Source organism: Erpetoichthys calabaricus, chromosome 13 (assembly GCF_900747795.2).
Source record: "Erpetoichthys calabaricus chromosome 13, fErpCal1.3, whole genome shotgun sequence".
Taxonomy (NCBI): domain Eukaryota; kingdom Metazoa; phylum Chordata; class Cladistia; order Polypteriformes; family Polypteridae; genus Erpetoichthys; species Erpetoichthys calabaricus.
Window position 1 is genome coordinate 29,925,311 of NC_041406.2, and position 27,956 is coordinate 29,953,266.

The following is a 27,956-nucleotide window of genomic DNA, read 5'->3' on the forward strand; positions in this document are numbered from 1 at the left end:
TTTAAACAATCTTTAGCATGAATTTCTCTCGTTTAAATTTTCAGAATGGTTTGCATGAGAATCACCAATCAGTTTGCAGTATCGTCAGGTAATAGATGCAAAGTATTAAATAAAGATTTCAATGGCTACAATTGTCATTTTTTGAACACTTATTTAAATAATCTTTAGCATGAATTTTTCTGATTTAAATTTTCAGAATGGCTTGTATGAGAATCATCAGTGCAGCCTGCCTTGGTTTATTGCAGAGTTTTTAATAAATTTTAATAAATAAGTTCACAGTTCTGTCTAATAGATTGCACTAGCAGAAAAACGAATGCAAAATTAACAAATTTTGAAAATGTCAATTTAACAGAAAAAAATCAAAACATTAATGAATTATTAAGCTCAAGAAAAAGATACAGTGACCTGACTGAAACAGTCTAAAATAATTGATATATAGTGGCTAGAAAAGCCAAAAAAGGTCCAATAACTTTCCTAAGAGCACGTAGGAAATGTGATTGTAGAGTTTCTGAACCCCAGTGACAACAAGCATTGTTTACTTGCATAGTTTAATGCAGACGCCACTTTCATCTATTGGGTATTAAAACATCATGTCAGAAAACCCACTCTTAAATTTCTACCAAAAAGCAGGATGTCTGCTAAATACCCCAATTTTTAAGAACATATGTCAAAGAATTTTCAAAGTTAAACAAATGTGCTACATGTATTTGTGCTATAAAAGCAACTTATTTTGAAAAAACAAAACCCAAGTCACTTATTATATGCTTTTGTTATTATATGTTATCATTATCAGATGTGACATATTTGACTAGGTCAGCAATGATAACTTTGTGAAATCACATAGGTTAGCAGTGCATGAATTGTTAAATTATATCTTGTCTTGTGTTTGTCTAGGAAAGTTAAGTGCTTGGGTCATTAAAATGCCAAGACTGAAAAGATCAATATGACACTTTTTTCAAGCCTCCTGTATTAAGCAGTCTTTACTTTTATTTTTTATGTACCAATTAGATGTACTATAATTAATCAGTCAAATTTTATTTTCCACAGTTATAAATGGCATGTACCATCAAAAGACTTTCCACTTGGCAAAAAAGTCACAATGCAGTAAAATGTATATATGCTGATTAATAATATAAAATACAAATAAAACAGATAATACAAATAAAATAAGAGAAAGAAAGAAGAGCATGTAAAGTACACTTGACAAATTGAGAAGCATGTTATATTTATACAAATTCACAACAAATAAACTATGAAAAGTGTATATGATAAACTTAACAGTGATAAAGTTGCAAAACAGGATGATGCTTTCAGATGTAGTAACCATAGTTACTACACAGTACAACCATGTGTCCTAAATTTACTAGCCCCAACCTCCATTTAGTAGCTTTTTTTTTTTTTTTTTTTTTTTTTTTTTTTTTTTGAGTTTTGGTGTTTTTTGTAGATAATCAAAATTTGAAACAGTTAATTGTGTTGAATCATTAAGAGTAGAGACTTAAGAAACGAACTACAAATTAGCTCATATTTGTTCGTGCATTTTTGTGTTTCTTGTATGAAATGCAAACAAAACACTTAAACCGTACAAAGAATATAATCTGACACTGGTCATTACCTCCATGACTGTTCATAAAGTGAAAACAGGCCAAAATTATGCACACCTCTTGATTTATACTATATTTTTTACAATGTGTGCTTTTACAGCTCTAGTTAGTTAGATGTTTTAGGACCACAACCATGTGGCAGTATCATTCTCTGGGTGAGTTTTTGAAAATTTGTAAACTAAGGTTAGAGATGTTGGAATGCTTTATAATCAAATAAAGAAATCCAAACCCATGCTTCTTTATATAATGGATTACAACAAAACTGAATATGTTAACCTCAGTGGTACTAGGCTAAGAAAGTGTTCAGAGAAATAAAGTTATCGATAGATCAACAGATTGACAATGAGTAATGCTGAAATGAATAGCATGTAAGGAACAACATCAAATATGTAGAATCAACACTAATTAAATTTCATAATTTACTGCAATTTAATTAATTAATTAATTAATTAATGTATTCATTTGCCAACAGGGTGCATGTGGAAATTGAGCACTAAGGAGGGAGAAAAGGACCTGTACTGATTGGCAAGACAGAGGAACCGAGCTGGGAAAGATGTGCAGCAGGTTAGGGTGATAAAGGACAAAGATGGAAACATACTCACAAATGAGGAGGGTATGTTGAGCAGATGGAAAGAGTACTTTCAGATGATGATGAATGAAGAGAATGAGACAGAGAGAAGGTTGGATGATGTGGAGACAGTAAATCAGGAAGTACAACGGATTAGCAAGGAGGAACTAAGGACAGCTATGAAAAGGTTGAAGAATGGAAAGGCCATTGGTCCAGATGACATACCCGTGGAAGCATGGAGGTGCTTAGGAGAGATGGCAGTGGAGTTTTTTAAGCAGTTTGTTTAATGGAATCTTGGAAAGTGAGGGGATGCCTGACGGGTGGAGAAGAAGTGTACTAGTGCCGATATTTAAGAATAAGGGGGATGTGCAGAGCTGTAGTAACTACAGGGGGATAAAATTGATGAGCCACAGCATGAAGTTATGGAAAACAGTAGTGGCAGCTAGGTTAAGAAGGGAGGTGGTGATTAGTGAGCAGAAGTATGGTTTCAGGCCAGGAAAGAGCACCACAGATGCACTGTTTGCTCTGTGGGTGTTGATGGAGAAGTATAGAGAAGCCCAGAAAGATTTGCATTGCGTCTTTGTGAACCTGGAGAAAGCATATAACAGAGTGCCTCGAGAGGAGTTGTGGTATTGTATGAGGAAGTTGGGAATAGCAGAGAAGTATGAAAGAGTTGTACAGGATATGTATGAGGGAAGTGTGACAGTGTTGAAAACTTCAGTAGGAGTGATGAATGCATTCAACGTGGAGATGTGATTACATCAGGAATCGGCTCTGAGCCCTTTCTTATTTGCAATAGTGATGGACAGGTTGACAGACGAAATTAGACAGGAGTCCCCTTGAACTATGATGTTTGCTGATGACATTGTGATCTGTAGCGAGAGTAAGGAGCAGGTCGAGGAGACCCTGGAGAGTTGGAGGTTTGCTCTACAGAGGAGAGGAATGAAGGTCAGTAAGAACAAGACAGAATATATGTTTGTGAATGAGAGGGAGGTCAGTAGAATGGTGAGGATGCAGGGAGTAGAATTGGTAAAGGTGGATGAGTTTAAATACTTGGGATCAACAATTCAGAGTAATGGGGATTGTGGAAGAGAGGTAAAAAAGAGTGCAGGCAGGGTGGAATGGGTGGAGAAGAGTGTCAGAAGTGATTTGTGACAGACAGGTATCAGCAAGAGTGAAAGGGAAGGTCTACAGGACAGTAGTGAGACCAGCTTTATTATATGGGTTAGAGACGGTGGCACTGACCAGAAAGCAGGAGACAGAGCTGGAGGTGGCAGAATTAAAGATGTTAAGATTTGCACTAGATGTGATGAGGATGGACAGGATTAAAAATGAGTATATTAGAGGGTCAGCTCAAGTTGGGACAGTTGGGAGATAAAGTCAGAGAGGTGAGATTATGTTGGTTTGGACATGTGCAGAGGAGAGATGCTGAGTATTTTTGGAAAAGGATGTTAAGGATAGAGCTGCCAGGCAAGAGGAAAAGAGGAAGGTTTAAGAGAAGGTTTATGGATATGGCGAGAGAGGACATGCAGGTGGTGGATGCAACTGAGCAAGATGCAGAAGACAGGAAGATATGGAAGAAGATAATCCGCTATGGCAACCCCCAACCGCAGTAGCCGAAAGAAGAAGAAGAAGAATTGTATTATTCGTTTGGCTCCCGTTTTGTCACGATGAATATGAAAATGATAAAATTAAACTTAAGCAAATTAAACAAGATACTTACCAATTTTCTTCCCACGCTCCTCTCCACGATTATGCACAATAATTGGGGAATAAATAAAAGGACTTTTGGTAGCTAAACTCTGGCCCAGCAAGCTCTTCACCTTATGTGGCCGCAAACCAAGAGGCAGATTCAAAAGCTTAACTGATCTGTAAATACAAAAAAAGTAATGATTGTTTTCTCCTTATATTTTTAAACATGGCAGAGCAAGAAGCCCAAAAGCATGTCCTGTGCAAAAATCAGTCACACTTTGCAAGTACTATAAGTTTATAGGGTCAAGTGTACAGACAACAGTGAAATTTTTACTTGTATCTGCTAATAAACATGCAAGACATCAATACTCTACAGCACCATGATTAGTTTAATAGAAACAAACACATCCTAAAAATATGTAACTTTCTAGGAAGTTAGTTGGCACAGAATATGAAAATATATTGGTCATTAAAAAATAATGTTCCTCATTATGGAAAAATGCTAATGATTCTAGTTCAACAAATACATAAAAGGGAAATGTAGAACAAAATTACAGAATTTAGCAATACAACTGAAACCCAACAGACAGAACATAAAGACACAACTAATACATAAAAGTAAGTCTCTATGCACGTCATTGTGTTCACCTTAACCCCTGGTGCTTATTAGTTCATTAGGCTCAATTAAAGGGGAAACATATTTATAAGTTCTACTACTACACAACAGAACTGCTAACAAAAACATTCATTTTATAAATTTATACAAGAAAGATACTGATGGTCTTTTAAACAGAATTTGACATATATTTTCATAAATATGTGTACAAATATGTAACTTAAAATACAGTATACAGAGAATTAAGTAAAAGCCATTAATTCATTTCAGATAATAACCGTGAGCATTTTTCAGAATACACTGTATAAGGATCCAAAAAAAAAGTCAAAAAGTAAAGAAGAGCATTCTATATGAAATAAACAGAGAAACTGGAAATAGCGAAGACTCAGAAATGACATGTGACATATACAAAATTGATTAGCTGGAAGCTTGGATTTATAGGAAAATATAAATCATAAATATGCACCATGTTTTTGTCTTTGTTTTTTTATGAGGTTTATCTCATTTTAACTTTGTTGGGGTGAAAAGGGCACACTGCTCCTAGATAATCCATATCAGGTGTGTCAGTTTCCACAACTGGAAGGCCAATAGTGGCTACAAGTATTCCTAGAAACCAATAAGTCAACATTAGCCGATTTCCCTTCATCTTTCTTTTAATTAAAGCCATGATCTAACTGACTATTGAGTTACTAGTTATGCATGTCTCAATTGTGTCTGTTTTGTTTACTCAAAAGGTATCAAGGTAAGAGCTTGATTCAAAATTGTTTTTACAGTGTTTTATAATAAATATGCCATTGAAAAACAAGTAAACACATTCTACCTGAACTGTTTCTAAAATGGAAATTCTCTTACAAAGAAGCAAATGAACAATTAAGAGACTACTGAGGGTTTATTATAAATTACCTTCTTTAAAATAATAATAATACTAATGACCTTTAAATCAGTATTAGACAAGAAGATTTTACATCAGCATGTCCAGATACTGCATTTTTTTTTTTCTTGAACATCACAAAAACTTACAGGTTAGGTTAATCTTTAATCCCAAAAATGACCAGTGTAAGAAAATATAGTTTTATGAATTAGTGTGACTTGCAAAAGGCTCAAAGATCAGTTTCTGCTTTGTACTTAATCTCCAAGAAGATCACTGTCCTCCAACTAAATAAACAGGGTAGAAAATAAATACCATATATACTCGCATATAAGTTGGGTCTTGAAACCCGAAAAGTCGATCATAAAATCAGACCCCGACTTATACTGTATGCCTGTTCAAAAATACGAGACAATTTTTTTTTTTTTTACATCTTCTTGCTTCCTCTAATCTCGCACCAGCTTCTCAGACACATCGAATTTTGTTGCAGCAGCACATTTACCAATTTCTTTCGCCACTTCAACAACTTTTAATTTAAAATCACTTTTGTATTTTCTTCTGATAAAACGGTCCATCGTAGATAAGGGATGCACTTACAATAAAGGTGTATGAGGATGTGATATGCAAAAAAAAACACAAAACAGTGCAAACGTCGCTTCGGAATAGTTTGGGTATTACTGTGTGGTCACATAGGCACAATACATACGAAAAAAAAAGGCAGTGTGCTCCATGGTTACTGTCCCAGGTGGGCGTTAGTATGTCATAATCTCTTGGACCAATTGCATGAGTTTTCCACAACCAACAGTATAAATTACTGGAAATTACATGGTAAAATCAAGCCCTGACTTATACATGGGAGAGCTTAAACACGAGTATATACGGTATATTAAATCTGCATCCATATATTGAAGTAGCCTAATAAAGAAGATTTTAATCCAAAATAGGATCAGGTATTTGTCTGCAAGGCATTAAAAATAAAATAAAATAAAATAAAATAAACCATTGTTAACCTCTGTTCTCCAGGACTGAACTTGAGACACCTCTGTATATAAATGTTTATGGTCCTAGTATCAACAAATATGGAACTGTATAAAAATTAAATCATTAAGTTGTATTCAGTTAAATCTTTAACTTAATATAACATTCATCAGTAAAAATTGCTAACTAAATATATTAATAAAATAGCAAATAATAATTCTTGCACAAATAATAAACATTAGAAAATAAAAACATGACATACCTTACAATTGGCAACTTTGTAAATGGCACTGGTAGCAACTTCAACCCATCAGGAAGAGTGATAGTTTCCATGCCACCCGGACATTTTGAGGTGTAGTTTTCCAAGCTCTGAGTAACTTCTTTTTTTTCTTTAAAGGAAAGAAAATTTTGAAATATAAAAATGTAAGAACCGGTTATACCAGGGGTAGGCAACGTCTGTCCTGGAGTGCCACAGTATGTGCAGGTTTTTGTTCCAACCCAGTTCCTTAACGAGAACTCAAGTATTGCTGATGAAGCACATATTGCTTAAGTGACACTTTAATGCTTCATTTTAGTGGTCTCGCTCGTTAAGGTTCTCCAACCTTAATTGCTTATTTCAATCTTAAACTGCTGCATTCAGTGTTTTAATTGCTCCTTATTAGCAATAAGATGTAAAAGACAAAGCAGCCAGCAGTTCTCCAGCTAGCTTTTTTCCAATTACATCTGTGTGTGTTCATCATGCACGGTTTGATTTAATAAAACACTTAATAGAAAAATGTGACAGACTGAAAATGATCTGTTTTAGGCTTCAAATCATTTGGATGATATCCTTGGAAAGGAAAAAAATCTACGATATAAAAGCCTTACATTGCACAGACTAACAAGCCATAAAATTAAATAAGGTCTGAGATTGGCAATGATTGGTTTCTAATTAAGCAATTGGGTTGAATGAAAACCTGTAGCCACTGCGGCTCACCAGGACCGACATTGCCTACCCCTGTTTTACATCTTATTGCTAATAAGGAGCAATTAAAACACTGAATGCAGCAGTTTAAGATTGAAATAAGCAATTAAGGTTGGAGAACCTTAATAAGCGAGACCACTAAAATGAAGCATTAAAATGTCACTTAAGCAATATGTGCTTCATCAGCAATAATTGAGTTCTCGTTAAGGAACTGGGTTGGAACAAAAACCTGCACATACTGTGGCACTCCAGGACCGACGTTGCCTACCCCTGTGTTAGAAGATTGAAGCTCAACTGAATATGGGCCCTGCAACATAACAATGGCCCTAAACATACCAGTAAATCCGCAAAGGATTGGCTGAAAAGAAACAAATGTAGGGTTCTGGAGTGTCAAAGTCAAAACACAAATTTGAATCCCATTGAGACGCTGTGGTGAGGTATGTAACAGGCTGTGAACGCAAAACACCCCTCAAGCATTGCACAGATAAAAGAATGTAGGAGGAGAGAAAACTCTTTCTCAATCAATGTCAGAGACTTTTAGATAGTTACTGGAAATGCTTACATTAGGGGGCAAAACCAGCTGTTAGAGCCAAGGCTGTACTTACTTATGGGCGGAAATGGCGTATTTGTTCATTTTTTGTTGAACAAACTATTGCAAAGTCAGATTTTCATTGTTTTTTCCCCCAATTACATCATCTTGATGTAAAGATACTGCTTAAATTAGGACAAAATCTTGACATGTCCACATATGTTAAAAAAGAAAAACATTACTTTTTTACATGCCTCTATAGTACATCTATGCATGACATAATGTTATCTAACAAGACATTAACAATGGTTTATTTTTGGTTTTAATAACACTTGCAGAGTAGCATTAAAGTGTTTTTTTAATCTCTCTTCAAAGTGGCAAACTAAAATAACTTCACTTTGGTGTCTTAGGTGTGTCACAATATGTCTCTCAATATTGCATACCTCAGTATAATGCATGTGAATCCTTAATTACTGCTTAATGAAACCAAATTAAATTCTCATACTCATAAGTAATTTTACCAGCCTTTCTCAAGGTCTTAAAATGCCACACTCCACAGAGATAAATATCCAGTTTTCGATTACACAAAAGCCATATTGCCATTATAGACATTTGATCACTGGTTTGATCCTAGAACTACATGCTAAATGAAAATGACCTGAGTAATATCATGTTAGTGTGAGATGCTTCTTTGCATCCAGACCTGTAAGATATCTGAAATTTCGATTGACATGGAAAATATTTTTACAAACTCAAGGAGCAAAACAAAACGTTAATGTAGTCAAAGTTTGGATTGGTGCTCCAAGCAAAAATGTGTAATAAGATTAAAACTGCAATTCAAACTTGTTTATACAAATTTTTGCAGTGTAATCCGTTTTACAAGAAAACAGCTTTAACTCAAGTCTTTTTTCTGCAGTTCTAGCAAAAGGTACCCAAATCAAATAATTCACATTTTTAATATTAAATTTGAAAGGATCAGTATATTTTTTTATTTTCAATTTGACAATATAGAGTTATTAGGGCAAGAAAATGTTGCAGTGGGTAGCACAATAGTCTGACAGATCCAGTATTCTTGGGTTTAAATCCCTTGTCAGGACACTGTCTGTATGGAGTCTGTATGTTCTCTCAGTGTCTGTCTGGGTTTTCCTAAATTTACTGTGGATTACTTCAAACACCTTCAAGATGTGCAAGTTTAGTTCTGCTGGTCACTCCAAATTGACTCTCGTGTGAGTGTCAGTATGAGTGTATGCCTGAATGGGCCCCGTGATAGACTAGTGCTGGGATAAGCTCCAGCCTTCAAAACCCTGACTTTGATTAAGTGGGTTTGAGAATGTAATGTTTTATTATTGAAAATCTTGCCACTACATACATTTTATTGGACATTTTAAAGGTCAGAAGTCCAATTATCTTGACAAAGAACTTTTAAAACTTGTGAGGGAGGAGAAAAATATTTAAATCATTACAGAACCAACAGGGTATCTGCAGTACTTCTACATCTCCTAATTAGCTGCTGATAAAGAACCTAATTGTAATGGATGTCAGTTATGTTGAATAGTGCCGCTATGGAATTATTTCATAAAGACTAAAATCATATTATAATTTAGGTGTGCCACCACCACAGTATAGATACATATCATTAGTTAACTGCTACAAGGAGAGGAGGAACAGTTGCAGAATTATCATTAATTTTCTTTAAATATGAAGGGAGTTGCATCAATGGATCCAGACTCTTCAAGTGCAATAATTACATAACATGTCTTGAAAATGTTGTTGTTTCTTTCCTGTAAGATTCATTGGAGCCAAGTTTCAAATATCTTATACATTTTCATTGGTTATCAGAAGTCAAATGGTCTGGTCCTATATGTCTGATAACCACTTGTATCCTTAAAAGCATGACAACATGCATACAAGCAAGCCTGCAGAAAGAGCAGAGATAGTACAAGAAAAATAAAACATGCACATACATAACGTAACATAATCAGAGACGGCACAAGTTCTGTCATCTTCCATAGAAACCAACCAAAACAAAAAACTATCAAACATATATCAATTAATGTAATTTTCTAACCATTCAAACTACAATCTGCTGCTATTGAGCCACCACAAGCCTATTTGGGCTGCACTACTTAATAGTGTAAAGTGCTGTTGAAAAGCAGGTTTTTAATGTTGTCTGCTAACACATGAAATTGCATTCTATTATTACGGTTATTTTGGAATATGACTTACTGTCAAAAATGTAATAACTGAATCCTTGATACAATTATAAAAATAAGACACTCCCACAAAAGCACCTGAATACTACAATATCTAAAATTTGTAACTTGTTATTAAGTTTTGCCTTAAACTGGTACATCAGTGTCTGAACTATTTTCAAAGATGATTACATTCACTCTCATATGGAGTCACAAGTCAATATAGCAGCATGTCTGGATTATCGGAGATAATATAAGATGTAACATCTACACTGAGGTACCCAAGTGCTGCTAAGCTGTAAATATTACTGTTACACGAATACAAGTATACCACAAAGAAAACAGGAAACCTTTTTTTTTTTTTTAATAATTGTTACATAGTATTAACTTTTTCAGAATTCTCCTGGCAGAAGAAATTACCGTTTCTGCAAAAATAATCTTAAACCTTTCATTTTATTTTCCTTAATTGCCTTCAAGTCATGACATAAAATTCTCAAAAATGCTTAATCCAATTTGGGGTCATAGGGTAAGCAGCCAATTTTAGCAGCACTATGGAAAAGAGGCTAAGACAGAGTCCACACCCCACCAAAAAAATCACACCTCAGTTGATTTAAGATTACCAAAGGTGGGGTGCCAAAAACCCAGAAAGACATGAGTAGAAACAAGCAAACTCCACAGTGATGGTAGGCATGGGATTCAGTCCCAAAGTGCTTGGATCCAAGCGACTACAACACTAGCTACATGCCTCCCAATTTGGCAGATGGTATATAGAAGAGTATGCGGGGCACTGGAGGAAGACGGTTTGGTCCTTAGTTATTATACTGTAGATAGAAAATCAGGTACTTGAGTATTTCACTACAACTGACTATTATAAATCTCAATGAATAATAAAACTGCAGTGAAAAATAAAAGTAAAAGAGTAGATGTGAAAATGTAAAACATAATAAAAAGTAAATAAAAAAATGACATCATCAAAAACAATCTCTCTCTATAAATAAAAGGAAATCCTGGAATTGAAAGCAAATGCAAGGCTACGATACGTGATAATCTTGAAAGACATTTTAAAGACCCGCAAGACCAAGGAGACTTGCCACGGTGCGTCTCGCGGGGACCATAAACATGAGACTTGGTGCCAAGAGATTGTCCCTGGGCCGTAGCAAAAAGGACAGCGGCTGTACAGGCTTTAAAAAGATCGAAGGGCTGCGCAACAGCAGCTATAACCCCCCACCCGAACGCGAGCAGCGTTATACATCCTGCAAGAAAGAATTCAAACATACCCAGGGCCAGTAATAAAAGACAGGTATTGCTTTTACAACGTCACGCAAGACCAGGCAGTGAGCCATCATTTAAAACAAGTCAACAGACCTCTAAGCTAGTAGTTGTTGAATTGCTTTTGGCAGGCAAGCATCGTGTGCTCACAGCTCTTAAAACAATGACATGCGACAGGCAGAAGAGGCAGCTAGCAAGCAGCAAAAAGACAGCAAATGATCCAAAGGCATATCCTTAGCGTATGTTCAGCCGCAACACCCTTCACAACACGAGCAGTATTATACGTCTGGCAAGAAAGAGATGTAAACACACGTGGGGCAGGAAATAAAGAAACAAGTATTGTTTTTACAAAAGTTTTTAAAGTAAAAGTGAAAATAATGCATATGAAACAATTCACAAGAAAATAACAATCTCTTTAAATTGTAGATTGCCTGCCTAAGGTAAAGTCATCCCTGATGAATGGGGACGTGGGAATGAGGGGTCCTTTCATCGGATTAGCGCTATTTCAGATGTGGAATGGCAAAACGGGGGAGGCAGCTTGATGAATGAGGTCTCCAGGACTTAAAACAAATCCAAATCTTACTATATGATATCATCTAATGTGAAATTCTACTCCGTAATTCTAGAATTTTTATTTTTATACTGTATTGAGGAATTATTCTGTTCTATGTATTGTACTGTACGGCTCAAAATTAAAAGACAATGAGTAAAATGACAAAATAGACCTTCATAAAGACGTTTACAAACGTTGGCGCTAAACACATGCAGAGCAGGTTAGAGACTATGAAACCAGTGAAATTAGAAAGGCTCAAGAAAAAAAAAAAAAAAAAACGGCGCTATACACATGTGGAGAAAGTTAAAGGATATGAAAGTAGGAAAATCAGAAAATATAAAAAAAGAAAGTAAAGATCGCAGTAGCGCAAACAAACAAACTGCCTCATTTAACTATGCACCAGTCTAACTTTGGTTTTGCACAATAATTACTACATTATTGCACCTTAACACTTAATTCTACTTTATTCAAATAATTTTACTTATTTATTATGTTCTACTATACTGTTATCTTTCGATCTATGACTTTTTGTTAATCTAACTGATATTCTTCTAACTTTGCACAGTTTTTGATAAGCGGATCAGGATGCATTTCACTGCGTGTTGTCCTGTATAACTATGCATGTGACAAATAAAGAATCTTGAGAATTTCAAAAACAGAGTTTACCGCACATGCATTTATTGGTTACTTTGTTAGTGTATATACTGTATATTTATCTGTCTGCTTATTTAAAAAGCTAAATTTACCCCAGGAGTCAAAAACGTTCTGTCTAGCCCTTGTACAAAAACCTAGACAAAAGATGGGGTATCATCTTGGAAACCCCATGTACCTTTGGAACTGTGAGAGGAAAATAGCACGACTTTACAGACAGGAGTCCAATGCAGAACTCTACTTACTTTTTCACTTTGTAAAAAAAAAATTATTAACTGCTGATGATGTAGATCGTTTTGTCTGTGCTGAAATTCCAAACAGAGAAACTTGTCCTGACCTCATTAAAAAGATTCAGCATATTGGGACTCACAAGATTACAAATATTGTTTTTACAGAAGTTCTGAAATAAAAGTGAAACTAATGAAATAGCAACAATTCAAAGAAAAAAAAATCTTAAAAGTGTGTATCCGGAAAACCAAACACGGGGATTGGCGAGCGAAGCGAGCAGGGGGTGAAGCCCCCTAGTTATGAATTATTTTAATCCTCTAACTTACATTCTATAAATGCTTATTTGCATTTCTGTTTGGATATTGTTCATGCAGGGCACAGTGGGTAGCGCTGCTGCCTCGCAGTTAGGGGACCTGGGTTCGCTTCCCCGGTCCTCCCTGCGTGGAGTTTGCATGTTCTCCCCGTGTCTGCGTGGGTTTCCTCCCAGTGTCCAAAGACATGCAGGTTAGGTGCATTGGCGATCCTAAATTGTCCCTAATGTGTGTGTGTGTGTGTGTGCGTGTGTATGTGTGTGTGTGCGCCCTGCGGTAGGCTGGCACCCTGCCCGGGGTTTGTTTCCTGCCTTGCACCCTGTGTTGGCTGGGATTGGCTCCAGCAGACCCCCAGGACACTGTAGTTAGGATATAGTGGGTTGGATAGATGGATGGATATTGTTCAGGCTATTTTTCTCTTTCTCTTTTATTGGATGATTCTCTTTGTTCTTGATTTTTATTATATGCTGCTCTTTTTTGTTCATTTTCTTGTTTTCAATTGTTCATTATCATCTCTTACCACTGTTTTTCTATTGTGATCTAAAATTTGACATTCTTGAATGGATCATTTGCTTTTCTGCCTTGGCATTATAACCAACAAGGTTGAAGGGCGAGTTAGTAGCACTGAGAGTTTGACAGGGTGGTATGGAGAGAGGATGTGCGCAGTAGGAATAATGATTGGGTGAGCGGTGTGGGGAAGAGTGGTCAAAACACAACAGAACACTTTTATTATATAAATAATATAATATATAAATAATAAAATATATACAAACACACACTTCTTTTTACACAGTATATCAAGAAAAACGTGTTTTTTTTGCAAATTAGTGCAGACGTTGGTCATTTTTATATAAATCAACAGAAGATGGAGCAACAATCAAAATTTGATTAAACAGTTACTGTTTGTTGTGTTCTAAGGGTTTGCAGAATTACAACTTTACTTATTATTTTTCAAACAAGAGCAAAACAGTTTATAAGCAACAAGAAAATCTGCATCTAATTCAACATTAACCTCTATGTTTCATTAAAAGAACAAATTAAAATATCTATTTTAAGCAGTACATAAATTGAGGATATCACTGCTACACATAATACTTATTTTAGGCAACTTATAATATCTTTTATTTTGTATGCACTTTTTAAAGATCACTTGGATCTCTTAGGGACCATCTGTTATCTCCCATAAACCTTTGGCTGGCTTTGCTGCCTTATCATTTTCAATAATCCCATCCGACTCTATTGAGCCTATTGGTGGTTTACACCCACGTCTCTCCAGCAAGCCAAACATAGTGGGAACCAGTAATTCTAATTTTGAAGCATGCTGCTTTAACGTTACCAAGGATCATTTCAAAAATATTTTCCCCCTTGATAAACTTTATTGTATATTTCTGAAAAAATAAAAAAACCCTCTTTTAATTACTAAAGTGTGAAAGCTTTCAGAATTGAACTGCCTAACACATTTTCGTTTCTCTCTCATCCACAGATGTTCAGACCAGAATCTTAATTTAGTATCTAATAAGAGGAAGGCTGAAATGAACTACTGATTCTGCCAATAATGCAGATAAGAACAGTGCAGATAACAGCTTCTCCTGGTGATATCAAACTCACAATAGTTAGGACGGTAGTGAGTAGAACTATATCCCTTAGGAAATCTTTTTTTTTTTGCACTTTCCATAACAGCTTCTGGTTTGCATTCTGCAATTTCTAACAAGTTTAGATAAGTAAATGTTTGAAATAAATAATGTTGCAGGTAATGTAATATGAGAAACGGTACTGACTGCAAATTAAGATACTTTATTGTGACCCATTGTAGTGCACATAAAATTCTGGTCTTAGTGAGAAAAAGTGCAGTCATAGAAGAAAGTTGTATGACATAAAATTAGCAATGTATAGGTCTGACAATGCTGCTTCAACTGGACACTTCCAAAGCAATTATTTGTTAAATAAACACTATTTAATAAAAATAAAAAAAGCAGAAAAGATGTCCGTAAAATTAAGGATTCCTAATCTGTCAGCAAACATGTAAACAACTGCTTCAGCACTTTAACCACTTAGTATTACATGAGCAACCATAAAATTATTATTTTTGGTACAAACAGTGGATATAAAAAGTCTACAAACACCCTGCCAAAATTCATTTGAAGTATTTTAATGACATTTAAAAATTGCATTTTAATTAATAAAAGGAAAGTCAATACACAAAAACAGATCAGGTTACCACCTTTTCAACTTATCTTAATTTTAGGTAAGCACGTAAAAATATGAAATGTTAAAAAGATTCACAAAAGGGATTTTGACCAGGGTAAATTTTAGACAGTCTAGGTTAAAAAAAGAGAATGGCACAGCACAATTTTGAGCTGGATCCATTAGATTAGACCATGTTTCCCACAGACTGATAAGAGTGAAATTTATTCAGGGCCTCCTCCTATAAATTACCTGAAAATCTCATTGAAGGAAACATTTTGTTGCCAACTCTGGCTCAGTTTATCCACATGTGCAGTCTTCTGAAAGCACTGGTATAACTGGAGATAATAAATATATTCCTATTTCACAGCTAGAAAATCTAGATATATACAGTAGATATTGAAAAAAGGTTTTCGAAAATTGTGCAGCAATCTTTTATCTTGTATATAAAATAAGAAATATTTTATTTTAAATAAAATGTTTTTCTTTTACATCATCAATTTACTTGTGATCTAAACCTGCTTTTTTATTACTGGGAGAGACTTGGAGTTTGCCTCAGCAGTATAAGTTATAAAAACTTAAATAAACTATGGCCAAAATGATAGTCCCTCTTGGAATACACTCATACACAATCATACTCAGAGTTATACTGGGCATGTCTTTGGGATATGGAATGAAACAAGAGATAACAGCACCAACCAATGCACTTTATTTCCTTAGTAAAATTGACATTATGTCAAAATTGATGAAAAGTCTCTAAATCTAGCATGACTGAAGGCGAACTCAAAGTGTCTGGGAAAATTGAAGGCAATAGGTTACATTTTTCATTTGCTTTGTGTAGTTCATTTTTAAAATCATTCAAAACATACATGGGCTATTTCCAGAGTATATGTAGCACAGTTTTGATTTAAATCTTTCCATAATGCCTGTTGAACTATGCATATCAGGTTTTCCCTTTATGCAGTATCAGCAATTTAAGAAAGCTGATTTTCATTTATTTAGACTGCTGCTCTCTTCCTCTCTTCCCCACTTTCTTTTCTTGAGGTTTTTGGATTTTCAAAAATATTTAGGCTAACATTTTTGAATGCTTTCAGTTGACAACTTTCTTTCTAACTGTAGGCCTTTGTCTTGAACCCTGGATCCAATACCTGTCTCTGCTGTTACTCCTTTCTTCAACCAAATTATTCCCCAAAATGATGCAGATTTCAAGTTTACAAGAGTTGTTCCCCATTTTCCCCAATCTCAACTCTTACTCTTTACTCTAAAACTCCAGAATAAATAGTTTTTTTTTCTGAGCTCATTTAACTATTAAATATCTGTCTGACTATTCTCAGCCTAGATTGCAACCTCATCACTACAATGAAAGTATTAATCAGAATTGTGTGGGACCTATGTCTCAATGCTAATGGCAGTTTTTAGGAAGAAGCAGCACAGGAAGCAATTACCACTGTTTTTGAAACTTGCAGCCACAACATCTTCTAAAACCAAGGTGGACTGACTGGAACTTTTGAGTCCTAGATGCCATGCACAGTTTGTTGCAGTTGCTAGTGCATTGCACATTAATCCAAAAAGTTGTCAGTCATAAATGTGTGACCCTAATTAAGTCACTTTACTTGCCTGTGCTCTAATTAGGGGAGAAAAAACAGAAGCAGCTGAAAAGTAACTATCTTGTTACTTTTGGTAAATGTGTTTGTCAGGTATACAATATGTCAAGGTACGTCACTGCTTACAATCTATGATCTTTAATTGTAAATGCACCTTCCTTCAACCTCTCTCTACTATTAGGTCCCTTAAGGTTCTGTACTTGGTTCACTACTAATTAAACATTTACCTACTGCAATTAGATTAAAATCTGATTCACCAGTATGATGTCATGTTTCAGTATTACACAAATTCCAACTTTACCTGACATTTAGATTGTGCAACACAAGTAATTTGAGAGCTTTTCTCACAGGCTTTTTGATACTGTTTGCTGTTGTTCAGCATTGGTCCCATTCGATGCCTATTGTATCAGAAATTTTATTACCTTTGTTCTCCAAAAATAATCTTTTTATCTCAACCAAAAATACAAACACCACAGGGCACCTAGTGTGAGCAATATGAATAATGTTCATAAAATAGTGCAATTTTCAAAAAAAACTTGTGTAGTTTAACCTACAGGGAATATCCAACACTTTTCATAAAGGAAAGTAGAATAACAAGATGAGACACCACACAGATGTTTAATTTTCTAAAGTTATTGATGGATGATGCACCCTTACCAGGGAATAAGGCCCTAATTATGAATGAACAGTATGGACAGAATGGCATCCTAGCCAAGACAGTTACTATTCCCTTTCCTGGTTGACAGACTGGTATATTAAAAGGACATGAAGACTGACTTCCAGAGCCATCATTTCTCCCAGTTCACTTGTAGGCAACAACCTACTGGCATACCTTCCATTTGGACACCCAAAGGGCAGCACTGAACATGTAGTTCTGCAGGGCATCGCTAGAGGGACCTGCTAGGAGGAAGACAAAGCTTACCTTAGGAGGAGCAGGGAAGGAAAAGAACTGCAGTGAAGAAGGAAAACAACAGTGATGATTGCTGGAAGAAACCTTTTTTTGTAAGTTTAAAAGGAAAATAAAAGAAGCCTATGTAAACCCTAGATTTTTGTCCGGAATAACTGGGTCTGGGGTTGGCAAATCTGAGACTCCCCTTAAAGGTCAAAGCATATCTACTGTAAGAGCAAATATAAGGGAAACTGTAATTTCCCAACAAAAGACTGTGTCAGTAGAAGAAGGATGAATATGAAGCATAGCAGACAGATTCAAGACAGGAACAAGTATGTCATACAGATTGTTTCCCTACAGTCAGTGAGAATTTTTTTTTACTTTTACCTATATGCCACACACACGCACGCACGCACGCACACACACACACGCACGCACGCACACACACACACCTATCTGTAAAATAAAACTATGTGACTTTCTACAGATTAAGTAGTTTCTCTTACCTGGGTTCTTAAGCTGTAAGAACATACTGTTGCTTCAGGAGACAACTGTAAAACTTATGTGAAATCAATAATGAAGTCCATCACTGAGCATTTCTAGATTGATTATTACTCCTAATTTATATTAACAATAATTAAACTCAAACATAAAGAGTCACTTTCTGAAATATAAAGATACTATCAAACAAAACAGATAGTCAACAAAAAAAAACAAAGCAGTTTTAAATTACAGGTTACAAGAATGTTAAAAACAAAACCAAAAACTGGGTTGAAAGATGATCAGGTAAAACACTTTTGCTCCTGCTGTAAATCAGCCATGTGAACTGAATCTCCAAGTTCTTGTGTTCTGAAATTCCTTGAAAAGCAATTTCTGTCTAACTTGGGTAAATAAGATAAAATAGATAAGACAATAAATATATATTTAAAGTAACTAAACAAAAAGATTTATCTTTTCAGAGATTAGATTTTCAGTTTCATGTAAGCTATTTTATATTATATTTATATTTTATAATATATTAATTATGCCAAACATCAGAACGATAAAAATGACAAAGAACTAATGAACTGCTGTGTAAAAAACAAGCTGTAGCAAATACAGTATATACATATTAATAAAATTAAAAATGACAGAAACAAAAACACACAGAAAAGATGCTTATTGTCTGTCTTAAAAAGTGAACCCTTACAGAAGAATCACCATGGCAGTCAGTAAGAGAAAGGTGTTTTTTATTTATTTATTTTTTTTAAGTTCAAAATCATATAAATCACCTAAATGTAGCCTACTATTTTGTGATAATATAAATTAATCAAAATCAGAGCAAAAGTTCTTCAAGAAAGAAAAAACAAATTTGCCTCACTACTTCACCAATCATTTTTCAGTGGACAGGCAAGTACACCTTCAGGTACTGAAGTTTTATGGTGTGAAACGGAAAAATTGACAAGACTCATTCATTTAAAAAACACTCAAATTTTCTGATTTTAAGAGAGACAATGATACTTCAAGTGGTACAGCAGTTTTCTGCTGTACATCTAGAGCTCAACTTATATTCAGGTGTATAATCCATGTGATAATTTAATTTATGATGATTTACCAGGGATTCTAATGAATGAATGGAGGTTTATCTAGCCTTCTGTTCCTGAATAATAGCAGAATCCTGCTACATCTGTAAATAGTATACCAAGTGTAATGGAACCTGGGGAATCAGCGAGCCCCAAACCCCCAAACACAATTACACAGAGTACTGGGTTCAAATAAAGGAGTGTTTATTCAACACACTTCCACAAAGTAACAAAAAGCACAAGCACCAATATCCTCTCTCTCCCTCTACAATTCACCTCTCCTTTCACCACAGCACTGCCCTCCGCCAGTCGAGTGTTGCTCTACGTCCTCTTGGCTCCAACTCGCATGGACAAGAAAGTGTGGTCCCTTTTACTGAGGACCTGGGAGTACTTCCGTTGCCAGGGCCACTGTCCGATGGAAGTACTTCCGGGTCATGTGGAAGTCCCATAAATTGAGGAGGGGCTCTCCTGACAGCATTACCTGGTGGCATCCATGGTCCCCAGCAGGGCTGAGTTGCCGGACTACATCTCCCAGCATTCCCTGCTGGATCCCAAATGGGCACTGATACGAATGGCTGCAGCCCTCTCATGTCCTGGGGGAATAGCACATCGCCTGCAGCATCTTTCACAACTGATGGGCTGTCTATCCATCCATTCTAGCCATCTCTCCTGGGTCTGGTTCCTTCCTCTCCCCTGGCCGTGATATCCGTCCAACCCATGTGGCGCTAACACGAAAAACTTTGCAAGTACAGCAGTACAATATTCTGCACATATGCATACATATAATATGGTTTTGTATAATGACAACTAGCAAACTAATAGAGCCGCTTTGGGCAAGCAATGAGTCAGTGTTGTGTACTGAACGGACAGTCTTGCAGTTTACAATTCAGATATTTAGCCACTAATCTGCATTACCTGCTTCAACCCAGATCACATTTTTGGAGACTCTAAATGCTTGTGCTTCATTTTTTACATGCCCTTATTTATTCTTTACAGATTAAACAATTTAAAAGCAATATGATGGCCAATGTTATCAAAGTATAATTACAGTAATCCCTCGCTATATCGCGCTTCGCCTTTCGCGGCTTCACTCCATCGCGGATTTTATATGTAAGCATATTTAAATATATATCGCGGATTTTTCGCTGCTTCGCGGGTTTCTGCGGACAATGGGTCTTTTAATTTCTGGTACATGCTTCCTCAGTTGGTTTGCCCAGTTGATTTCATACAAGGGACGCTATTGGCAGATGGCTGAGAAGCTAGATTGCTTACTTTTCTTTGTCTCTCTCTCTCTCTCTCTCTCCCTCTCTCTTGCGCTGACGAAGGGGGGTGTGAGCAGGGGGGCTGTTCGCACACCTAGACGATACGGACGCTCGTCTAAAAATGCTGAAAGATTATCTTCACGTTGCTACCTTCTGTGTGCAGCTTTTAAGTATGCTGCACGGTGCTTCGCCTACTTAAAAGCACGAAGGGCACGTATTGATTTTTTTAAATCTGTCTCTCTCTCTCTCTCTCTCTCTCTCTCTCTCTCTCTCTCTCTCTCTGCTCCTGACGGAGGGGGTGTGAGCTGCTGCCTTCAACAGCTTTGTGCCGCGGTGCTTCGCATACTTACAAGCCAAACAGCCCTATTGATTTGTTTGCTCCTTTGAAGAGGAAGATATGTTTGCATTCTTTTAATTGTGAGACTGAACTGTCATCTCTGTCTTGTCATGGAGCACAGTTTAAACTTTTGAAAAAGAGACAAATGTTTGTTTGCAGTGTTTGAATAACGTTCCTGTCTCTCTACAACCTCCTGTGTTTCTGCGCAAATCTGTGACCCAAGCATGACAATATAAAAATAACCATATAAACATATGGTTTCTACTTCGCAGATTTTCTTATTTCGCGGGTGGCTCTGGAACGCAACCCCCGCGATGGAGGAGGGATTACTGTATATCTATTTTTCACCTTTGTTCAAAGTGAAAACAAGACAGCCCCTTCAAAACATGGTTTTAAATTTTAATTTTATTCTTGATATATGCCAGAAAATTCAAAGGGGTATTTCTTGAGGTAACAGCAACATAAATGTACTCAAACAAAGTCAGGTGGGTACTTGTAAAAATATTAACTTACCCATCAAATTATGTTTTAAAGATTTAGATCAATTTATTTTTCTTCACTTTCTATTTTTTTTTATTATTTTCATTTCTACATGGCACATTGTAAAAAGCTAATAAATTATTCATATTTCTTCAAGCTGCAGGACTCCTGTGCAAAGCTGCTTGCAGTTTTCTAGTTTTTCTATTTTAAATTGCTAGAGTGGCACCACATTGTTTGGACTTACAATGTAAGCTTGCTCAGAATATTAATGACCAGTGAGTGTATAGACATTTCCATCAGTGAATAATTTTATTAATAAGGGAATATATGAAATGCAAAAGATTCAGATACTCTGATCTTTCAATATGTTTTCACTTTTAAAAGTGCCTGACTGTACTGTGTGCTTTTCTTGGTGGGCAAACAAGGGCACCATATCTTCAGTAACTTTTTTCATCTCTTCAGGGAATTCCCAGACATTGCTAGAGTAGTTGGAAGTTATAATTCTTCCAGTATGTCTGCCCTGGGTCATCTCTCAGTGGGCTGTGCCTGGCACAAATCAGAGGGAGGCAAAACAAGCATGTTTGTCTCCTACAACAACTGAAGTCCTGAAACACACCTTTGTTAGATCAAAGCAGATTTTTTGTACTTGTGAGTCTCTGATGTTGATATATACTTGTAAAACATAACATGACCAATAAATAATATTACATATTTTCAGGACAGAGCCAATGATCAAATGGTGGAAGTTGATAAAGGAAGACTGTAAGGTTGAGTTCAGGGAGGAGGTAAGACATGCACTGGGTGGCAGTGAAGAGTCACCAGATAGATGGGCAACTATACCAGGAGTAGTAAGGGTGAGAGAAGGGTGCTTGGTGTGACATCAGGACAGCGTAAGGAGGACAAGGAAACCTGGTGGTGGAATGGGGAAGTACAGGAGAGTATACAGTGAATAGGTTGCTGAAGAAGAAATGGGATAGTTAGAGAGATGCAGAAAGTAGACAGGAGTACAAGGAGATAAGGCGCAAGGTGAAGAGAGAGGTGGCAAAGACTAAAGAAAAGGCATATGATGAGTTGTATGAGAAGTTGGTCACTAAGGAGGGTGAAAAGGACCTGTATCAACGGACTAGACAGAGGGACCAAGCTGGGAAAGATGTGCAGCAAGATAGGGTGATAAAGGATAAAGACGGAAACGTAGGAGAGTGTGTTGATCAGATGGAAAGAGTACTTTGAGAGGTTGATGAATAAGAGAATGAGAGACAAAGAAGGTTGGATGATAGGGAGAAAGTGAATGAGGAAGTGCAACTGATTAGCAAAGAGAAAAGTAAGGACAGCTATGAAGAGGATGATGAATGGAAAGGCTGTTGGTCCAGATGACATACCTGTGGATGCAAGGAGATTTTTAGGAGAGATGGCAGTGGAGTTTTTAACCAGATTGTTTAATGGAATCTTGGAAACTGAGAGGATGCCCGAGGCGTGAAGAATTAGTGTACTGGTGCCAATTTTTAAGAATAAGGGGGATATGCAGGGCTGTAGTAACTATATGGGGATAAAATTGATGAGCAACAGCATTACGTTATGGGTAAGAATAGTGGAAGCTAGGTTAAGAAGGGAGGTAATGATTAGTGAGCAGCAGTATGGTTTCACGCCAAGAAAAAGGATCACAGATGCAATGGTTGCTCTGAGGGTGTTGATGGAAAAGTATAGAGAAGGACAGAAGGAGTTGCATTGTGTCTTTGTGGACTTACAGACAGCATATTACAGGGTGCCTGAAGAGAAGTTGTGGTACTGTATGAGGAAGTCAGGAGTGGCAGAGAAGTATGGAAGAGTGGTACAGGTTACAGTATGTACAAGGGAAGTGTGACAGTGGCGAGGTGTGCAGTAGGAGTAATGGATGCATTCAAGGTAGAGGTGGGATTACATTAGGGATCAGTTCTGAGCCCTTTCTTATTTGCAATATTTGACAAATGAGATTACACAGGAGTCCGCATGGACTATGATGTTTGTGGATGACGCTGTAATCTGTAGCAAGAGTAGGGAGCAGGTCAAGGAGACTCTGGAGAGGTGGAGATATGCTCTAGAGAGTGAAGGTCAGTAGGAGCAAGACAGTGTGTGTGAATGAGAGGGAAGTCAGAAGAATGGTGAGGATGCAGGGAGTGGAGTGGACAAAGGTGGACGAATTTAAATACTTGGGATCAACAGTACAGAGTAACGGGGTGGGGGTGGAAGAGAGTGCAGTCAAGGTGGAGAAGAGTGTCAGGGGTGATTTGTGACAGACTGGTACCAGCAAGAGTGAAAGGGAAGGTCTACAAGACAGTAGTGAGTTCAGCTATGATGCATGGGTTGGAGACGGTGGCAGAGACCAAAAAAAACAGGAAACAAAGCTGGAGGTGGCAGAGTTAAAGATGTTAAGATTTGCACTGGGTGTGACAAGGATGGACAGGATTAGAAATGAGTACATTAGAGGGTCAGCTAAGATTCGACAGTTGGAAGACAAAGTCAGAGAGGCAAGATTGCATTGATTTGGACATGTGCAGAGAAGAGATGCTGGATATATTGGGAGGGTTTTAAGGATGGAGCTGTCAGGTAAGAGGAAAAGAGGAAGGCCTAAGTGAAGGTTTATGGATGTGGTGAGACAGGACATGAAGGTGGTGGGTGTAAAGGAGCAAGATGCAGAGGATAGGAAAATATGGAAAAAGATGATCTGCTGGGAGCAGCCAAAGAAAAAGAATATTTTCAGCAATCATGATTTAATAATAATTATAAAAATATTTCCAAAATTTTTTTTACTATGTATCTGTGGTTGAAAACACTGGAGATATACCCTATTGTTTTGGCAGATGACTATTACATCAATTTTGAATGGTCTCCTTTAGAGGATCAACTGCACACTCATACAATACATAGCAACTATAGAGAAAATCCATTGTTCTAAATACAGGCTGTAAAACTTTACTGTTTTGTGTCTATTGAGAAATAAAGTACCCGCTTCCAAATGGGGTTATAAGGGTCCAAATTATTCAATTTCTGGTCCGATCTCCAAGACAAAAACAGTGTTAAATGTAAATTTATAGTGAAAGAATAGCATCCTAGTACAAGTGTCTTATTTGCTCCAAGGGCAACATATACGGTTTGTGAAATGGCACCATCTAGTGATAAATTAGAGATGTGCAAATGATACTGAGCTAGGAACAGTCATGTTTACTAACTATTCCAAAATTTCAGACTGGATGATACTAATTTAAAAATGTCTCCTTGATTTTCTGGAAACATTGGCTTTCTAGAAGCATGAAATAACAACATACAAGGATAGAGAGAGACTGAAAATGCCTATGAATGCAAGTCATTTAGTGCTCATAACTTACAGTAGGTGAAGGGAGAACAAGTGCAGTGTAATACACTTCAACACACTACCTTTTGTAGTATACATCAAGAACTATAGGATCTACAAAGGGTAACAAATGGAAAGTGTCAAATAATCCTTGTTTATAGCTGAACTATCTTTTAACATCTTTGCTATCACATCAATAACATATTAAGATTTGTGACAGAAAACTTTTATGGCAAAAGACACTTGGTCACAGCAGCCTATTTAAAATAAGAGAGCCAATGGAGACTCACTTTTTGTGGTTAAATAAAAAATACATATTTTTATATGTAAAGATTATATAATTAGTCAGTTACTGCTTCTTTCACCTGCATTTTGCCTCAGATAATTTAGCAGGAAGAAATAAATTTGGTATTAGAAAAGACTGACATTGTTCATTAAGCAATTATTAATAGGCAAGATATTACATTATAAAGGTAATTAGTATGGCAGAACCCTGCTGCTAATTTAAAATGAGTTCTTCACTAAGAACAAGAGAAAACAGATTAAAACTGGTTACGAGTAAATTTAGCATAAATAAAAAAGTGCTTTTTACACAATTACCAAGTAGTTTGGTACACAATGGTTGTGCTTAGAGAGGCTGTGAGAGATATTATGATAATTGTTTTGTGTACTCTTCGTATTATTTTGCATCCTTCCATTTCACTCCCCCCTTCTTTATTTAATTTTGGACAATAAAATACTTTTTTAATCAGAGACTGAACGGGCCAGGTGTCTTTCTGGGTTCAGAGATCTTCGAACATTAATCTTAGATCACAGGTAAAATGTAAAGACAGAAATCATTAACCAGAAATATTTCAAAGAAATAATAGTTTTTTGGTATAAATAAATTCCAATCAAGGACAGCTAGAAGTGCATACAGTAATGCGGCCTTTACATCTTTGACCCGGATACGTTAAACACCTCACACTTCCTGCTGACCTTGCCTAGCAAAAACATAGCAACCATAAACAAAACAACTCAAAATAGCAGTTTGCAAAAGGACATCAAAATGGAGTTGCGTGAGAATGTTATTTATTTTAAATTTTGCAAAAACAGTATCAGACACAAAAATAAATGTGACCACAAGACTCCTTAAAAACTAAAACCCCTAGAACAAGGTCTAAATAATTTTTTGACGTCAAAGAGAATTTATTAAAATCAGCAAAATGGAGCCTGATCGTGACACTTTTGTTGTCTGAAAATAAAAATGTTTTTAAGCCAACAAAATGTATTAACTACACTACCTGTTTTACAAGTCTTGCCTGCATGCAGTCCTAGTAAAAACAGCATAAACCTGTGCACTTTCAAATTATTTAGACTATTACACTGTTATTCCCACTGTCTTCAAGTAGTTAATAACATGATTTCTGGGACTTCTTTGATGAGCTGCATTATGTTTTGTAATTCACTGTGAATTTCTGTTACTACATAATGTTGTTTCAGGACAGCCTTCCTAGAAGTGTAAATACAACATTGTTATGCTGTTTCCAGAGTTAACTCAATTTAATGCATAACATGATTCTGTTTGATTCTTTTCAATTTCTCCATATGCTTCTGAACTGCTAGACATGTATTAATAATGTGCATTATATAGTGGTTTCAAAATCATAGTAAACGCTTCCTAACTCTGATTGTGGCTACTTAACCTTACAAAAGGTCCAATTATTAGAATTCTGAATCATTCTTCAGAGGATTGTGAAGTTGGTAAATTGCTGGTACTCGTATATTATATTCTCCGAACAGAAGGAAGCCGCTACCTGAGAACAAAAAAAGGTACTATTAAACACCTTGGTCATCCTGTCACTTTTTTCCTCCTTCATTCTGGTAAATGGCACAGAATCAATAGCACCAGTACTACAGATTCAGGGCTACTCAATAGCCACTCATGGTGACAACCGCTCAAGTGTTTCTTGTATATATTCTCTGTTGTTATTTTTAATATATAGTGTTATGTTCAATGTATTCCCACCATCATCTGTTGTTGGTTTTGTACTACTGACATTAATCTGTGGAACACATGCAAGTAAGACTTTCAATGCACTTATGTAGACTTAACAATAAATTTAACTTCCACGTGAACCGATGTATTTATTACAATGCTGCAAGAAGATGAAGACTATCCAAGCAACATTATCTGCAAGGCAGAGCACAATCCTAAATCGAAATAGTGCATTGCAGGACAAGCTTATACTCTGGCACTTACTCACTGTACACCAGTTCATAGTGGTCAGCTCATCTAACACTCATGTCTTTTGGAAGACCAAAGACATAATTCCCAAAAAAGCTCACACTAACAAGGATAAAACATTCAAACTTTATACAGTATGTAAACTATGACTTAACTGTTATAAGCCTTTTCAAATAATTATTTTTGAGAAATAAATCTGAACATTAAAGGTAAAATGTAGATCTGCTCTTCATGAATATTTGTTCCTTGTTACATACTGTATTCTATAAATTCAAATTGTAATCACTTCAAGTGGTTCATGTTTGTTACTACTGAGAAAATCTATATAAGAAAAGTTGCAGATCTAACACTAAATAAGCACCGTGAATCAATGGCAAAACATTTCAGGGGATTGCAGGTGTCTAATTATAGGTAGTACTGTATTCCATAAATCTTAAAATGACACAAGTATACCAAAATGTCAAAAAACACGAGGTTGAGAGCATGTACTGAAACAATGCATGGCCACACCCACCACATGACAAACCACCTCAGGATCCCAAATTAGGGCCCCGAGCGCTGCCACGCAATGGGTGACATCTCAGTGCCACTGTAGTTCGAATGGAGTGGAACAGTGTGAGGTTTTGTTTTTTTTTTTGTTTTTTTTTTTTTTTATTTACAGTGACTGGAGAGCCAAATTTGTCAAAAACACAGGAACATTTATTTATTAACATAATGTTGAGCGGAGGATACACAGTACTAGAAAACAAGCAGCAGAAATAAGCAGAGCAAAACAAAGCACTGTTGCTACTCTGGGCCTTCCTTGTGTATTCCAACCACTAGTTGAGTATGTGCCTGCAGCTTTCCTCCCTGATCTCCCCCATCTATTGAATGAAAGGATGAGATACCTAAGCTTCAGCCAGGAAATACTCCTACGAGCATTCCATACAGTAAGTTCTAGGGTCAGTGTTACACTCTATAGTACATTGTAACAAATCCGCCCGTCATGCCGAAACAGGTCGATTGTTACCGCTAACCTGTCCTACTTTAAGGCAGATGATTAAAAGGATAGGCCAATATCGCA

At 36.3% G+C, this 27,956-nt stretch overlaps 1 protein-coding gene across 1 annotated transcript in view; it reads right to left on the reverse strand.

Annotated features, from left to right (window-relative positions):
- Positions 1-27,956, reverse strand: part of trappc9 (trafficking protein particle complex subunit 9) — an 845,084-nt gene that overhangs the window by 761,526 nt on the left and 55,602 nt on the right. The window contains exons 10-11 of the mRNA XM_028818061.2: positions 6,586-6,712; positions 3,893-4,038 (exon numbers count right to left, since the gene is read on the reverse strand). Of these exons, the coding sequence (XP_028673894.2) occupies positions 3,893-4,038; positions 6,586-6,712 (273 nt within the window). The remainder of the gene's footprint in view (positions 1-3,892; positions 4,039-6,585; positions 6,713-27,956) is intronic.